This window comes from Bos indicus x Bos taurus, chromosome 3, assembly GCF_003369695.1.
Source record: "Bos indicus x Bos taurus breed Angus x Brahman F1 hybrid chromosome 3, Bos_hybrid_MaternalHap_v2.0, whole genome shotgun sequence".
NCBI classification, from domain to species: Eukaryota; Metazoa; Chordata; class Mammalia; order Artiodactyla; family Bovidae; genus Bos; species Bos indicus x Bos taurus.
In genome coordinates, this window is record NC_040078.1 from 15551226 (window position 1) to 15567302 (window position 16077).

The window sequence follows — 16077 nt, forward strand, 5'->3', positions numbered from 1 at the left end:
CCAGCCCTTGACTGCGACTGCCGCACTGCTCACCCTGCTCTGCACAGCCACTTCAGGCTGCTGTGCAGGATGGGAGCCGAGGCCCTGTCCGACCGGTTTGGGAGTCGCGCCTCCACCCGGCCCTGGGTCAGGACGCCTTCGTAACTCCTTCACTGCTCTCCGCTCTCACGACCGCAGCCGGGCTTTGCCGGATCAGGTGGGCTGGTTCTCCCAACTGCCCAGCTCACCCTCCGGTACCGGACGCCTGCGAGGCGCGGGCAGCAGGAGTGTATGAAGCATTTTATTAAACAGAAAGGAGCGGATGGGAGAGGGAGCAAGACGCCCCTTCACTCCGCGTAGGTAGCATCATCGTTGCTGTCGCTGTAGGCGGAGGAGGAGAGCTCCTCGCGGGGTGTGCAGACCGGGCACCGCTGCCGCATGTCATTCCAGCACGAGCGGCAGTACACTGCCTCGCAGTTCGGTGTAGGGCACACGTAGGACTCGGGCGTCTCGGGTGCTTGGCACACCACGCATCGGCGGCGCAGCAAGGGGCGCAAGAGCGGGCAGCGGCGGTGCAGGATGTCAACCAGATGGCGGCGCTGTTGAGAGACAAGGCGGGTTTAGAGCCGGCTGGGCAGCAGGCGAGAAAGATGGGGAGCTGCAGAACAGCGCTTCTTTTTGGAGAAGCGCTTCTTATCTGAAGTCTCAAAACCTGACTATGCCCATATGTTTGAGGAAGCTGGATTTGGCAAAGAAGAGCCCTGGAGGGCAAGGGTTCTATGGAAGTCGGTCCTGGAGAGCCTCCCTCACTTCGTGATGGAGAGTGAGAAGATGCAGCCGGTAATAGCAACAACCGTCATCACATGTACTCTCCCGTAAATCGTAAATCGTCTTATTTGATTCTCACCGTGAGGCTGAGAAGTGAGTAGGGCAGATAAGACTATCACTACTGTGTTCTCCTACTCTACAGATGAGAAAGCTGAATCTCATAAATGTTAAATGACTCCCAAAGGCAGACTGAACAGTAAAACCTGTCTGGATCCAGGTACCCTGATTTCAAATCACAAGTCTGGCTCATTATGCTCCTTCTGTCTCCCAGCCTCTCTCCACACGTTTTCCAGGAATTCTCAGGCCACCTTATCAGGTCACTCTTTGCTCAAGAAACTCCAGGGGCCCCACTGCCTGCCAAGCAAAGGCAGGACTCCTGGCCTTGGCCTTCTGAGCCTTCCACAATCTGGTCCCTTTCTAGCCTCTGCTCCAACTTACCTCTCCCTGAACTTTACATGTTCTGTGCCAGTTTCTCCTTAGACTTCAAGCCCTGGCACTTGGTTGGCATTTCCTTTGGATTCTGAATCCTTGCACATTCTGCTTCCTCAACTGGGAATGAATGCCCTTCACATTTCCACCTGCCCATCAAAATCCAGTTAACTCCATGATTTGGTCATGGAATCACATTATGTTCATTTTGAGTGAGTTTCTTAGGAGATCTGGATCAAGATGATGGGCTAGAAGCACATGGCGCTCACCTCCTCCCATAGTATCAGTATGTTCATCAGACATTCATCCAGCCCGTACTGCATGTCATGGGAGTTGGGGAGGTCTAGGAGCTGGAGCGAAAATTTAAGCAAACATGGTCTCTCACTTTTATGAGCTTTTTTAGGGCTGATTAAATAAGAGTGGCTGCTCCTTGTGTTTTTAAATGATATTGGGCCCCGTACCAAGAAACTGTAAGTGAATTAATTCAATTCAAACAATAACTATGTAAGGCAGATCTCTTTTTAGCGGAAAAAACTGATGGCTTGGAGAGGTGATCATTTTCACACAATGACAACTAACACGTATATACAACTTGCTATGTACCTGCACTGTGAACTCATTTAATCCTTACTACAAACAGATGGAGTAGTTAAGTCCATTTTACAGAAGGGAAAAACCAAGGCTCAGCATTTAAGTCAGTGGTCAAGATCACACAGTTGTCGCAGTAATAATGGGAGGGGCCAGGATTCAAACCTCAGCTCTCTAGGGATTTCCCTGGTGGCCCAGTGGCTAAGACTCCAAATGCAGGAGGCCTGGGTTCCACCCCTGGTCAGGGAACTAGATCCCACCTGCTGCAACTAAGAGTTCACATTCCGCAACTAAAGACGCTGCATGCCTCAACTAAGACCGGGCACAGCCAGATAAGTAAATATCTTTTTTAAAAAACGATATCTTTATATTAAAAAAAAAAAACAAGCTCTCTGGCACCAGAGCCTCATAGCCAACCACCACTCTATTACTGATCTCTAGTGAGCAGGCCTCATAGATTTGTCCAACCTCCCCATTCTGCAGAGGGAAAAACTGAGGTCCAGTGAAGACCATGGCCAAGGTTACAAAGCTCACTGAGGGCGTGTGGATTGGAGCCTGGTTCTGCGGACAGTGTGGCCTTTCTGTATACCACATCCCTCTTCACGAGGCCTCCCTGATCCCCAGCCCACCTGAGTCCCCTCACCTATGGCACCTCCTCACACCCACCACACACCCCCCACCCCTCTGCTGGAACTGCACTGAGCTTCTATTCTGAAGTCCTCTCAGAAGAACCTGTGGCTTTGCCTTGGGCCTCTTGTTTCTGATGAACCCGTCTTGCTTTTCTTTGACCCGACTATATCAAATCTGATTCCTCCTTTTTGCCTGCTTCCCTATGGTCCAGGTGGCTCAGTTGGTAAAGAATCCACCTGCAATGCAGGAGACCCCAGTTCGATTCCTGGGTCAGGAAAATTCCCTGGAGAAGGGATAGGTTACCCACTCCAGTATTCGTGGGCTTTCCTGGTGGCTCAGATAGTAAAGAATCCTCCTGCAATGCAGGAGACCTGGGTTTGATCCCTGGGTTGGGAAGATCCCCTGGAGGAGGGCATAGCAACCCATTCCAGTATTCTTGCCTTGAGAATTCCATGTATAGAGCAGCCTGGCAGGCTACAGTCCATGGAGTTGCAAAGAGTCGGACACAGCTGAGCGACTAAGCACATCACAGCCCTATGGTCCACTTAGGATCTCAGGCTAGGCTGAATACTGGGTGCAGATATGGACACAGCCTTGACCTCCAGGCACTGGATGACCAAGGCCTTTGCATGCATCCCATCAGAACTCACTGAGCATCAGTAGACTTGGGACCTTGGTAGGGGTTGGATGGACTAAGGGGAGATGCCCCCCCACTCTGGTTCTGAGACCCAGAGGCACAGGTCTGGACTTACGGGAGCCCTCTGCTGTCTTGCCCGCCTCACGATGGTAGCCCTCCTCAGCTGGGTGAAGGCTGCTCTCTTCCTTAAGAGATCGTTGTAGAGGAACAAGATCCGCTTCTTCTCTCTCTGGGGCCAAGGAGACAGCACAGAGGAGGAAGACATCCCCCAAGGTGGGGCCGATGGGGGGCTGGGTGCAGGCTGGTGTGTGCGCACCTGAGGGTGGGGAGGCTGGGGGGCACACCTTGGGGAAGTAGAAGGCTGCGATGACCCTCCGGAGCCGGTAGCCGAAAGCCTGGAGCAGACAGAGGCATGCTAGGAGGCCGCTCGGTAGAGCTGCTTTCAAATAGGCCCTGGTGTTCAGGGGCACGGGCTGGGGCAGGCAGGCTGCGGGAGGAGGCGGGCCTGTCAGGGGCATGGCCCGGACCAGCTGGCCGCAACTCTGCACTGAACTCCCCATGTTCATGGGGTGTGGGTTAGGTCTCTGATTACCCTGTTATCTTCCTGCCTGCCCCTCACCCTGCAGAGCTGTGTTGTCAGTATTGTAGCCATTAGGCCCAGGAAGCTATTTGTTCAACATGGCACAGATGTAGAAATTTTCCATCATGGCAGAAAGTTCTACTGAATGACATTGCTCCAGAGGGCTGGGACCTTGGGGGACCCTCTGGACTCCTCTGACCCAAACCTGTCATCCTCCAATCCTTCAAGCTTGACCTGATGTTTCCTACTCTGATTCTCTAATGCAAACACACCGACCCCCATTTCACCATAGCCAAGGCCCAGTCCCCTAACTCTTTGTCTTGGAAACACCCCGCCTGTCTCCTCTCCCCGGGCCCCAGCCATCAATTCCTCTGATCCAAACTTTCAGCATCACTCACGCATGTTGTTTGAGTCCACCACCATCTCAGAGGAGGTGTTCAGGGCTCCAATGGTATTCCGAAGAAGCCGGGCAAGCATGGAGTCTCCCCCGACTTTCACTTCCAGTTTATGACTGCCTGATGCCAGGATAGAGGTCGTGGTGTGTGGAGGGAGTGGGGGAGTCAGGAGAGAGTTGGAGTTAAGGGCAGGATGGGGACTGGGTGGAGGGGAGAGGTCAAGGCATAGCAATACTTCTCAACCGCACAGGACTTTCCATCCCTTCACTGATTACTAATGCCTCCTTTTGACAGATACAAAGGGGAGTGGAAACTGAGGCTCCCAGTGACAGCTGTCAAGTTGCAGGGCTGATATTTGACCCTAAGGGGGGCAGGTAGGGGCTGAGAAGCGAAGGAAATGACAGAACTAGGGACTTCCTTTGTGGTCCAGCTGCTAAGAGTCTGCCTTCCAGTGCAGGGTTCCATCCCTGGTTGGGGACCTAAGCTCCCACACGCCGTGAAGTAACTGAGCCTGAGAGCTACAGCTACTGAGCCCATGCTCTGGAAGCCATGCGCCACAACTAGAGAGAAGCCCATGAGCCACAACTAAGACCTAACGCCGCCAAATAAAATAAATGTTTAAAAATTGGAAGAATTGGGGTGGGGTGGCTGCACAAGGGTGGGAGTTCTCCAGGGGGTTGTCTCCTTGGGCCTGGAGCCTGGAGTGGGGGCTGGGCTCACTGCGGAAGGAGTACTGCACGAAGGAGTGGTGGCGGATAGTGTCGAAGATGGAGTAGAGAGCCCAGTCCAGGCCACAGAGCAGCAGCAGCAGCAGCAGCACCGGCAGTGTCTCCACGAGCTCCCTTAACTGGCCAGGGGGCAGGAGGGGCGGAGCTGGGCAGTGCTGCTGGTCCAGGCCTGGGGCCTCCTCTGAGCCCCCTCTGCCCTCCACCCCTCAGACCCCTGCTCTAGTAGGATCTGGGGTCCTGCCCTCGTGCCATCCTCACCACGTTTCTCATTTCTGCGGCCTGGATCGTGGGGTCCCAGGGGAAGATGACGGTTTTCTTCTCGGCTTTGCGGAGTGGCAGCAGCGTCTGCTTGCCCTGGGAAAAACGTCCCCACGGTGAGAAACACTGAGCACCCTCTCCTCTTCCCTTCTGCCCTCCTGGAGCAGGAAGGCACCCAGGGAACGGGACAGGGCACTCCTGGGCAAGGCTGCGCACACTCACTAGCTTCTTCCTGCGTTCATCGATCTGACAGAAGTAGGTGCTGATATAGATGTTGTCAAAGCGGATGTCCCCGTTATAGCTGTCCATGTAGGAGAAGCACCTGTGGGTGAGGGTGTCTCCATCACCTCCAGGTTTACTCACCCCCAACCCTGGGCTTCCCTGCTGTGGTCAGTCAGCTGACCACCCAGCATGCACCAAGCACCGTCTATGTCCTAGGAGAAGGCCCTGCCCTGCCCTCCAGCACCCCCACAGTCCGGAGAAAAACACGCATGCACATTCTGCTGAGACATAACAAAGGTGAGGAGGGGAGGGGGGGCTGTGTAAGTGTGTGCCTGGGAGGTAGGGGAAGGTTTCCTAGGCATGGAACTTTCAGGAAGAATATCAAGCAGAGGAAACATTAGGAGCAAAGGAGGGAGACAAGGAAAATCCCTCAAGGATGCAGAAATCGCCCGATGCATTGACTCCCACGTCCACCTCGCATGCCCCTGCCTCTTGGCTGAGCCCTCAAAACATCTCCTGGGAGCTCACTTGAAGCAAAACTCATTTCAACCATCATTTCCCTTCTCCTCTGATACACCCCTGAGTAAAGCGATGTTTTCTGTGTGAGCGTGTGTGCACGCGCAAACCTAGCTTTTCTGTGTATCTCTCAAAGTCCCACATAATGCTTCAGTTTCCTGAGGAAAAATGTTAATTGTTGGAAATGTGTTTAAAACTGTAAAAGTACATTAAATAAGCTCTGTAAACTGTGAAACATGATTTCCAATGCTATTGGTTCTGGGACCCTGTAAAAATCTTTGCCTTTCAGATAGAAATGTCTGTAAGTGCAAAGAAAGACTGTGAGCGCCCCCTTGTGGGAAGCACTACCACTGCTGGTCTGGGCCTGCGGAGCCGGGTCTCCTCCCCTCCCCGGCTCAGCCCCTCCAATGAGTGACCTCACCCAGGTTGAAAGCCTGGAAGTGGCTTTTGACTCTGTACCTCCTTCCTTCCCTCCGCAAGCTGGCTCTGCACCTTCCCCCACCTCCCTCCATTTCAGGCCAACTTCCTGCCACGCCCCCCACCCCCACCTCCATTCCAGCCTGGCTCCCTAACCTCTGACCCACCTTGGCCTCCCTGCCTCCAGGCTGCTCCAGTACGGCCTGCAACCTTGCCACTGGGGGGCAGTTCAGGACCCTCCTGCAGGGATTTCCAGACTGTTCTGACTATGCCCGGTCCTCAACCACAGCCTCTGCCTTCCACATCCCACAAATGCTGGATTCCTGACCCAAGAGAATACTTTTCCTCTTCTTGGCTGTGGCTCCCCATCTGCAGCCTTTTGAAGCTCAGTTATGGCCCTTTCAGCGGCACTTCCTCAGCTCCCATATCTGTCCGTAGTACAGCCTTTGAATCATCTCTGTCTTGTGGACGCCTCTTCTACCTCCCCTCAACCATGAGCGTCTTGCGGGCAGAACCATGGCTCATTCATCTCTGTCCTCCCACAGGGCTCTGGACACACACATAAACACTCACTTGCAGTCTAGGCCCCACGGACAGGGGCAGAAGGAGCAAGAACCCCTGCGGCTGCCCTTGTCCAGCCCCTGCCCATCTCAGGCACATGGGGCTACAGACAGGAAACAGAGGGTCCAGAGGTCGGCAGGGAAGCAGAGTGAGGCCCAGCGCAGTCCAGCTGGACGCCAGGCTGGGTGGGGTTGAGGACTTTGGTCCAAATGGAGGGAAAGTAGCTGCCAACACAGCAGGCGGGAGAAAATGAAAGCAGAATTGGACGATAAAAATGGCACAAAGTCAGAGCCAAGGGGAATATGAAGGGCAAGAAAAAAAAAATCAAAAGTCAAAGCTAAAAGTTAAAAAAAAAAAAAAAAAAAGAAGTCAGCGTCGGGATAAAGGCCGGAAGGAGGTAGATAAATGAAGACGGTCGCCCTTTTAAGGTGGTGGGAACATGGGGTAACGTTTCTTCTGACAAAATGTCCACATGTCCTTTAACTTTGTGTAAACAACGAACCCAGCTTTGTAAAAAGGCAAAGTCAAAGGCGAAGAGCGTTCAGATTCAGTCGAGGAGGGCTCTGCAGCCCCATTCCTGGCCCTCCCTCAGGGCGAGGCCGGCGGGGAGGCTAGCTCCGAGCGGAGGTTGAGGACTCACGAGTGGAGGACCAGCAGGAAGGTGCAGGAGAGCAGCACGTGCAGCAGCCCCAGGGTCCGCTCGAGCTGGGCCTCCTGGCGCCTCACGTAGTCCCGCACCTCGGTGCTCACGTGTTTCCAGCTCGTGTTGAGGCCCAGCACCCCAGCCCGCCTCTCCTCCTGGTTGGACGGCACAGGCGTCACCTCAGAGGCCCAGACCCAGCTTTCCAGGCTGGCTGTGGCTTCTCCCCCCGGGGTGCTTCCCTCGTGCTCTCCTCCTCCCAGGAACTTCAGGGGGGCCTCTGCTTTCTGTTCACCGCCCTCCTTGACACCGTCTTGCTCCTTTGCACCTCTGTGAGCTGACACCCTCTCACACCTGGCTGCCCCTTCCCACAGGCTGGACACCACCGCCCCCCACCCCCGCCATCATCCAGTGCCTTAACCGCTCCCCGCCTCGCCCCCTCCCTCGCCAGCCACCTCTCCTGCGTCCTCGCCCCACTCTTCCTCGCACCCTGTGCGCTGTGGCCTCCTCCTCCCACTCCCTACCTCCCCCCACCTCACACTGCCCCTCTCTTACCTTGAGGTTAATAGTCGCTGAAAATTCCCCCTCCAGGCCATGAATAGATTGGTTGAGGGAGTCATAGGTCTGCCCAAAGTTGCCTTCCACTGGGATGCGACTGCGGCACCAAACTTCCATCACTGCTGGGCAGTGGGACCAGGTCAGGGGCCTCCCTGTGCCCGGCCTCCAGTCTTCCCTTTCCGTGATCCTCTGTGTTTTGTCTCTCTGCCCGTGACTTCCTTTCTTTCTTTTCATTTTTTGGTGCGACTTATGGAATCTTAGTTCCCAGGCCAGGGATTGAACCTTGGCTCTTGGCAGTGACAGCTTGAAGTCCTAATCGTTGGAGTCTTAACAACTGGACTAAAAGAGAATTCCCTGCCCATGGCTTTCTACCACCATGAGTTTTCCCCTTCTTCACTCCCCTTGAATTCTTTCCCCCATTTTTTTCACCTGTCTATAACCGTACCAAACACTAATTATGATAGCCAACACTTAACAGAGCAGTTCCTCTGTGTGCTGGCTCCGTTAGCTGCTTTTCATGTATTATCTCCTTAAATCCTCAAGACCCCTAATGGGATAAGTACTATCATGATGCCCATCTTTCAGATGAAGAGACAAAGCAGGAACTTACCTGAGTCACAAATCTGGTCAGCTGGAGACGCTGGGCCCTAAGGATGCCGTGTCCTCAGAGCCCAAAGCCTCCCCTCCTGACTGCCTTCCTGCCCGACACCTTCCCAAGGTCCCCCAGGACTCAGATCCCTAGCCCTGGTGCTCCCCACCCTCCTGCCTCTGTGCTCACCCTTGGCAATGCTGCAGAAGAACTTGAACTTCATGGGCAGGCAGAGTAGGTGGTTGAGGAGGGGCACCCAGATGCGCTGCATACACACTCCATGCTTCTGGTCAAACCAGCGGCGGCAGCTGAACATGGCCTCGTTCACCACATCTGCAGGAAGGGCCAACGGGGGTCTGAGGTCCCCACACCCTGAGCCGACGCCCGGGCCCCTGCCCTGCCCAGGGACCCCCGCTCACAGGAGCAGCGCAGCTTAGTCTTCAGCTCATACGTCTTCTGTGTAGAGAGGTGGTGTCTGAAGGCTGAGGCAGCAGGGGTCTCCTCACCCAGGGCTGTCTCTGAGCCCTCGGCATCCTTGGGTGAGAATCCACTCTCACTGTTCACCTGGGCATCCAGTTCCTCAAAGGAGTTGGTGATGTTCTGGGTCTCAGCTTTCAGCGACTCTTTACTGCTCTGGGGTTGGAGGCAGGAAAGGGATCAGGCATGGTAACTTGGAGCTTCTGTGCCCGACAGCCTGTCTGTCCCCAGCATCCCAGGCTCGGGCTCTTACCTCCAGGTACAAGGAGCCGAGGCCTGGAGATGGGCTCTCATCTCAGATTCTTCACTGTTTGTAGGCCTTGGGAGCCCTCTCCCCTCCCCAGGTGCTGCTACTCCACTTACCTCCCAGGCTCCCAGCTCCTCCCAAGGCCTCCCATTCCAGATCCTTGCTAGTCAAGGAAGGTTCCCCAGGTCCTTGACTTTACCCCTCATCGCTACTCAGGCCGCTGTGCCATCTGCACTATCCCAACTCCAAAGCCCCAAGGTCCTTGTCTCCCCAACTCCTCAACTTTCCAATTTTTCCAGATCCCAATCTTCAGTCTTCCAGTACCCTATTCCCTCATCCCCTGACCCTCAAAATTTCCCAACTCCTCAAGGCCCGGGCCCCCAGTTTCCTGACATTCTAGCTCAGCCGCCCAGAGCACTACCTACTTGGGTGTTTGGGAATGTGTGTGGGATGTGCCCCAGGGGCCAAGGGGTAGGAGCTCTTCTGCCATTTGGTGCCCAGAGACCAGGGCAATGCTTGGGAACAGTTCTGCCCAAATGCCAGTACCACTTGCCCTGTTGTGAAACTGTAAGTCCAAGGTCCCTGCTCTCAGCTCAGGTCATCTAGGCCCTGTGGGGAGAGGGACCCCGAGACCCTGCCCGTGTAGGGTCCTGACCAGCAAGTCCTTGAACACTGCCCGCAGCGGGGCTGTGGAGATACGCCAAGCTGTGCGGGTGTTGTTGATCTGCAGCTCCACCGTGCAGCCGAGCGATGCTATCACCGCGTTGAGGTTGTGCCGCAGGTTGGCCACTGGTCCTGAGGGAAGATGCCCTGGTAGATTACCTCCCTCTAGAGCCAATTAACTTTCTCCAGCCCATCCCGAGCTCCCACTCTGCGGGCGGTGACCACCTTCTAGAACTGTACATTGATGGGGCCCAGAAGCTGGTGAGAGGTCATCTCATTCAACCCCTGATTTTTTTTTTTCCTTTTGTAAATGAAAGAGGCTCAGAGACTCAGAGGAACTCTCTTAGGGAACACACAAGTCAGAATAGCTGGGATTAGACCCCCCACTCTTTGTTCTTCACCAAGCCTGGCTCTCAATGGATAGCCCACCCAGAGTCACTGCTTCAGTGTCACTAACTGGTACCCAGGGGCACACACTCACCCTCATAGATGGCGGCCAAGGCATATCCCAGTACAAAGAGCCTGCCCTCTTTGCCCAGCATCTTGGGTATTAGCAGAAGGCTGGCACAGCGAATGTGAGGCGAGGTCCCCCAGCCTATAACCCCCAAGCCTGTCAGGAGAGCCCAGGAAGTGGTGAGGCAGAGTAAGAAAGCTGCCTCCCCCACCAAGTTTAGCAGAGGACCCACCTCCCACAGCTCTTTTCTAGAACCGTCACCGTACTGCCCCTGGAAGGGCTTGGAGAGGAGGCCAGAGATTGAAAAGCCAGGGTCAGTGATTGCCTTGGTGCGTATGTGAGTGTGCGTATTTGTGTTAGGGAAGGGGGCCAACATTTTCCCTTTCCAGGCTGGACTCACAGGTACCCTAGGTACTGAGGGGGCAGAGAGAGCAAGAGGTGAATTCTGGAAACAGGTGTTGGTGCTCAGAGCAGTCGGAAGAGAGGTCATAGCCACCTCGATATCCCTGCGCTCTGACACCTACAGCTCTGTCCCTAATTTTAGCCTTCAGTCATGTACCTCCTGGTGTGTTTCGGCAGCTTCACATGTGTCTCCCTGTGGTCTCTGCAGCGAGACAGTGAGCTCCTTGAAGCTCATAATCCAGGGAGAGAGACAGACGGGTAAACAGATGACTACAACGCGAAGTGCACAGGGAGGTGCTTATGGAGAGCTGTGGGAGCCCAGGAGGGGGCAGGCGTTTCTGCGGGGAGGGGTGGGGCTGGGAGGGCTGGACAAAGGCGCGAGGTGACAGCTGGGCCTGGGCGATGAGTAAGTGTTGTGAGGCATTCCAGGCCAAAGGAGTAGCATAAACTGGTCAGGGAGCCCAGAAGATTCCTGTGTGGATGGAGTGTTCTCCCAAAGATGGCCAAGGCAGACCCCTAGTCCGTACCCTTCTCTCCATCTGCTCTGGCCTCACGGAGTCCCCAGCGTCTCTCCTGGGAGCTGCCTCGTCCCTTACTTCCTCTCTTGCTAACCTAGATTTCAATTTTCTTGAGGCAGCCAGAGTGATCTTACAAAAACAAAAATCGGATCCTGTTCCCCGCTCTGCCTGAAACCGTGCAATGACTTCCCATCTCTGCTTGGGATCAAATCCGGACTCCTCTAACACCATCACCAGACTCTCGTGATCTGGCCCCTTCCCACCTTCAGAGGTGACCTCATCCTATTCAGCCCTTCGCCCACCGCGTCCGCCCACACTGGCCATGTTGCTGTTTCTGGAACTTGCCGAGCTCGCGTGTCCGCCCGGGTCTTTGCCCTGGCTGTTCCCCTGCCAGGAGCTCTCCTCCCCTAGCCTTCACCTGGCGGCTCTACCTTGCCATACAGGTTTGCTGCAAACCCCGTCAGCTGCCACCTCATGGTTTGTTCTCCCTTCTTCCTTGCTAACACAACTTGGGTTTTGTTTCAGGGCAATGGCCTGTCCCTACCCTGGCCCCTGGGGGTAAATCTGGATCCGTCTAACCCAAGCATGCTATAGTAGGGCATCGAAAGGGAGGTGATTCTGTGGTCTTGGCCTTTTGGCCAAACTGAGGACGATAGTGGACAAATAGTCGCCCTACTTTCTGAGGGTGATTGTTGACTGAGGGCTGCTCTACCTTCTAAAGAGAGCCTCATGGAGTTTGCTATCTGGGCATTCCCCAAAGAGCAAAAGAGGTGTCTCACCCCTCTACCCCAACCAGCCTAGACAAAGACAGGGCCAGAAATCGGAATTATCTGGAAGTGGAGGGAAGTGGTTAGAGCAGGCAGACATAGGGGAGGATGGGTGTTCACTTCCCCATGGCACGTGACAGACTCCGAGAGCACCCTTCTGAGGCTGGTGTTGCAAGAAGGGGAACCTGGCTGACCCCTCCCAACTGGACACCCGCTGAGCTGCAGAGACTGGCACGGCCACCCCAGGGCTGCCCCAGAGCACAGAAAGGGAAGAGCGTTCATGGAGGAGGCCAACAGGGCCTCCCAGGAGTACGGGGGAAGCAGGCACATGGAGCGTGGTACTTCTCATCATGACAGGGGAGGGGTGACTTCAAGGGGTCCTGTGTTCCCTGTTTGGGAGGGCAAGGACGTTTCCTTTGGGACAAGCATACATATGGAGGGCATGTTAAGTCGCCTCCGTCATCCAGACTCTTTGCGACCCCATGGACTGTAGCCCGCCAGGCTCCTCTGTCCATGGTATTCTGCAGGCATGAATACTGGAGTGGGTTGCCATGCCCTCCTTCAGGGGATCTTCCCAACCCAGGGATCGAAACTGCATCTCTTATGTCTCCTGCGTTGGCAAGTGGGTTCTTTACCACCAGCGCCACCTGGGAAATAGAGAGGGCAGCAAGCCTCAAAGCCATCTGTGGGGGTCCCATCTCAGAGGGCTGCCTGTTTAGGGGGAGACATCCAAAAATAAGAGTCTGCAGGTAGCCTGTAGGAACTACAGGGAGCTTCGTTCAAGGTCAGTCAAAGAGAACTGCCCTCAGCAGGAAACCGGGCCCCACGCAGTCCACACAGAGCCTCCAGCCAGACCATGAACAGGGCCCCCTGAGACGACCAGGGTATGAGGGAGTGCTGCACAGAGGCGGGGGAATTCTAACAGTATCGATGACTTCAGACTTTTGTCCCTTTTCCTCTAATTCTTCTAATCCCCTTTCTGACATCAGAAGAGCCAGAAAGGGAAGGAAGTGGAGAAAAAAAGTGAGTGAGCAGGCTGTGCCTCTTGTCCGCCGCAGGACCCCACTCCACGGATCAGGCCTGCGCTTCGGGGCAAGGGCGTGGTCAGAAGGGAAGATGTTTGAGAACGACGTGAGATTGAAATCTTGACGTAGAATGCACTGGACTGGACCTTTTAAGCCCCGAAAATAGTCATAATTACTGAAGCAAGACTAGATCTTCTAGATTTAAATCACAGAAAGCTAAGGGTCTGTGTGAGAGGTCATCAGTGGGGAGAAATGTGGGAAAACAGCGGTCAGAGAGAAAGTAGTTTCCTGTTGGACTACATCGAGGCGGTTGACTCAGTGAGCTGGGGACGATGCCACGTCCGTGCCCCTTGCCTGGGAGAGGGTTAGAAAGGACACATGCTGCAGTTTGGACCAAAGAGGTGTGGGGGAAGTCGGCTGGGGGGTTACAGGAAGCTCTTTGTTCTTATAGGAGACACGAGGAGGGAATGCACTGGTCTTTTGAGATTGTCACGTGGGGACGTGGCGTCCGGATTTGCTGCAGCCATTTTGTGACCTGAAGAGAAATGATCTACAGGCCAAAAATGGCAGAGAAAAAAGTCAAAAGGAAGCTTGGTTCTTGGTGGGTTTACTGAGCTGCCGAACTATCCAAATTCCCAAACTACTCTACGTTGAAACTTGTTAAATGAGATGTTAAATTTCCTCGATGGTTAAACCACTTTTAGGCGGGTTTTCTGTTCTTGTGGCTCAACATGTCCTGATGCAAGGCCTCCCTTCACGTCACCTTCTCTCAGAAGCCCTCCCTGACTACTCTCCAGCTAGTTCCCAATCCCTTTCTATCACATTCCCCTGGTTTACATTTTTCATACCACTTGGAACCATCCAAAATGCTCATGTCTATTTCTTCGTTTATTGTCTAACTCTTCCCGCTAGAATGTAAACTTGAAAGAGAGTGTAAACTCAGAAAAAACTGGGTGTGTCGTGGGGAATAGTTAAAAGGAATTAAGAGGTACAAGCCTCCAGTTATATAACAAATAAGTCAGAGATATATAACAAGGAATTTGGTCAATAGGAAATATGACCAATATTTTATAATAACTTTAAATGGAGTATAATCTATACTATACGGAATCTATACGGAATCAAAAGGTTGTACACCTGGAACTAATATAACATTTCAAATTAACTGTATTTCAATTAAAAGCAACATGTTCAATAATATTGTAAAAACTTTGTACAGGGAAAGATGGTTCTTAGACTTATTGTGGTGATCATTTTATAATGTATGCAAGTGTCAAATCACTATATCGTATGCCTGAAATTAACATAATATTGTACATCAACTATATGTCAATTAAAAAAGAAATCATTATAAATTTATAGCAGTCACTGCACATACATATATAGACACACATGTATGCACTATATACCATAATGTATGTATGTGTATGTAATGCATGTTATATATATTATAAACTCTATGGGTCTAAAATTTAAAAAGTGAGCTGAGTGCTTGTCAACCTTGTTCACTGCTGAATGAATCCTCAGCAGGTGCTTAGTTAGTGCTAAATGAATGAGTGAATGAATGAATTGAATTTATCAGAAGCAGCAGGAAACAAGATCAGAGAGGTCAGGAGAGATGGGGATTATGAATGGTTTTGGGGTTTATCATGGGAGTTAATCTCTGGAGGAGGAAATGGCAACCCACTCCAGTATTCTTGCTTGGAGAATCCCATGGACAGAGAAGCCTGGCAGGCTATAGTCTGCGGGGTTGTGAAGAGTTGGACATGACTGATCACACACATAGGGGTTAATAGGGAGTCCCTCAGACTGGGGAGACTCTTGCGGGCAAGGACTGTGTCTTCTGTGGACTGGGGCCTCTTCCCTCTGATCTCCCCTCAAAACCCAAGATGAGGCTGAAATTACAAGGGACACTTAGGAACAGAAGAAACAAGAGGAGATTCCTTCCTGGGCACCCAGGGCTGTACCGTATCCCTGCTCTTAGCCCAGCACTAACCCACCAAGCTGTATAACGTCACCATCTTCTGATCTTCATAGATGTTCATAGGGTTCACCAGAAGCTGAAAGAGACCTAAAGATACAGGGTTCAGCCAAAGGTCAAAAGGTGCGCCCCACCTCTGACCTCTGTTCTGTACTCACCTATGGCCAGGAGCCCGCCGGTGCCTGCCCCCAGCAGGAAAGCGCTGACGGGAAACTCACCTGGCTGGCGCCATAGGAATTGGTTACAGGATCTGGGCAGCCCCCAATTCAGGAACCCCTGCACCGCTGAGGGGTCAAACGGTTTAGCCCAGCAGGGCCAACATACCACTCTTCTGGCTGGGACATGGTTCATTAGGATTAGGGGCGGCAGACAGGTGGAGGATGGGGGAACTTGGACAAGGGTGGCCGGGACGCGAGGGACCCTGGGGAAGTGGGGCAGACACGAGGGAGAGAAGAAAGGGCTAGGCCAGCGGAGGGCGCTGGAGGAGAGGGGTGGAGGCTGTGGGCCCCCAAAGTGGGGGAGGGGCAGGAGTCCTGGAGGAGAGACTGGGTGAGAGGAGTGGGGGCCAGGAGTTGCTTCAAGTCACTGGGAAGTGTCGGGGTCTCTGGTGACTGACTCACTGGTGTGGGGTAGTTTCCTTTGCCCTTTTGCTCGATTCTGATGAGGTCTAATGGCCATGAGTCTGCTATGGGGAAGTCTCTCTCATTCCAGAAAGCTCCTCGAGGATGTCTTTGGATCAGAGGTTCGGCTTCTGTCTCCTCTGCCTCACCCACAGCTTGTCTGAGGGCTGTGTCTTTTAATTCCTCAGCTGTGAAATGTGGAGATTAGAGACCTTACCTATCCCTTTGCAACTAGATAAAGAATTCTAAGACATACACGGTAAAAGCCCTCCGGAACCTTAGAATATGGTGAGAAATTCTAGGGCCTTTAAAGAGCCACAGAACCTGGTGGGCCTCACCTGGAGACAGGCAAACATTTAGTCTCCTCA

General features: G+C 53.4%; 1 protein-coding gene across 1 annotated transcript; it reads right to left on the reverse strand.

Annotated features, from left to right (window-relative positions):
- Positions 1 to 8: 8 nt before the first annotated feature.
- Positions 9 to 15767, reverse strand: DCST1 (DC-STAMP domain containing 1). Its single transcript, XM_027531596.1, has 16 exons — positions 15710 to 15767; positions 15248 to 15373; positions 15105 to 15179; positions 10424 to 10552; positions 9935 to 10074; positions 8975 to 9188; positions 8745 to 8888; positions 7964 to 8085; positions 7409 to 7566; positions 5275 to 5374; positions 5053 to 5148; positions 4787 to 4913; positions 4070 to 4186; positions 3436 to 3578; positions 3207 to 3320; positions 9 to 578 (listed from the first exon to the last, which is right to left on the reverse strand). The coding sequence occupies exons 1-16, from the start codon at positions 15765 to 15767 to the stop codon at positions 327 to 329; spliced, it is 2115 nt and encodes a 704-aa protein (XP_027387397.1). The 3' UTR covers positions 9 to 326.
- Between the last annotated feature and the right edge of the window lie 310 nt (positions 15768 to 16077).

Bases quoted from the DNA above. Each gene is read 5' to 3' on its own strand.
- DCST1 (XM_027531596.1), bottom strand. From the start codon at position 15,767: ATGGCCATTAGACCTCATCAGAATCGAGCAAAAGGGCAAAGGAAACTA. The intron at 10,553-15,104 runs GTTAGTGCTGGG...CTCTCCTGACAG, and splicing joins GACGTTATACAGCTTGGTGG to GCTTGGGGGTTATAGGCTGG. The intron at 7,567-7,963 runs GTAAGAGAGGGG...CCGTCCAACCAG, and splicing joins CAGCGACTATTAACCTCAAG to GAGGAGAGGCGGGCTGGGGT.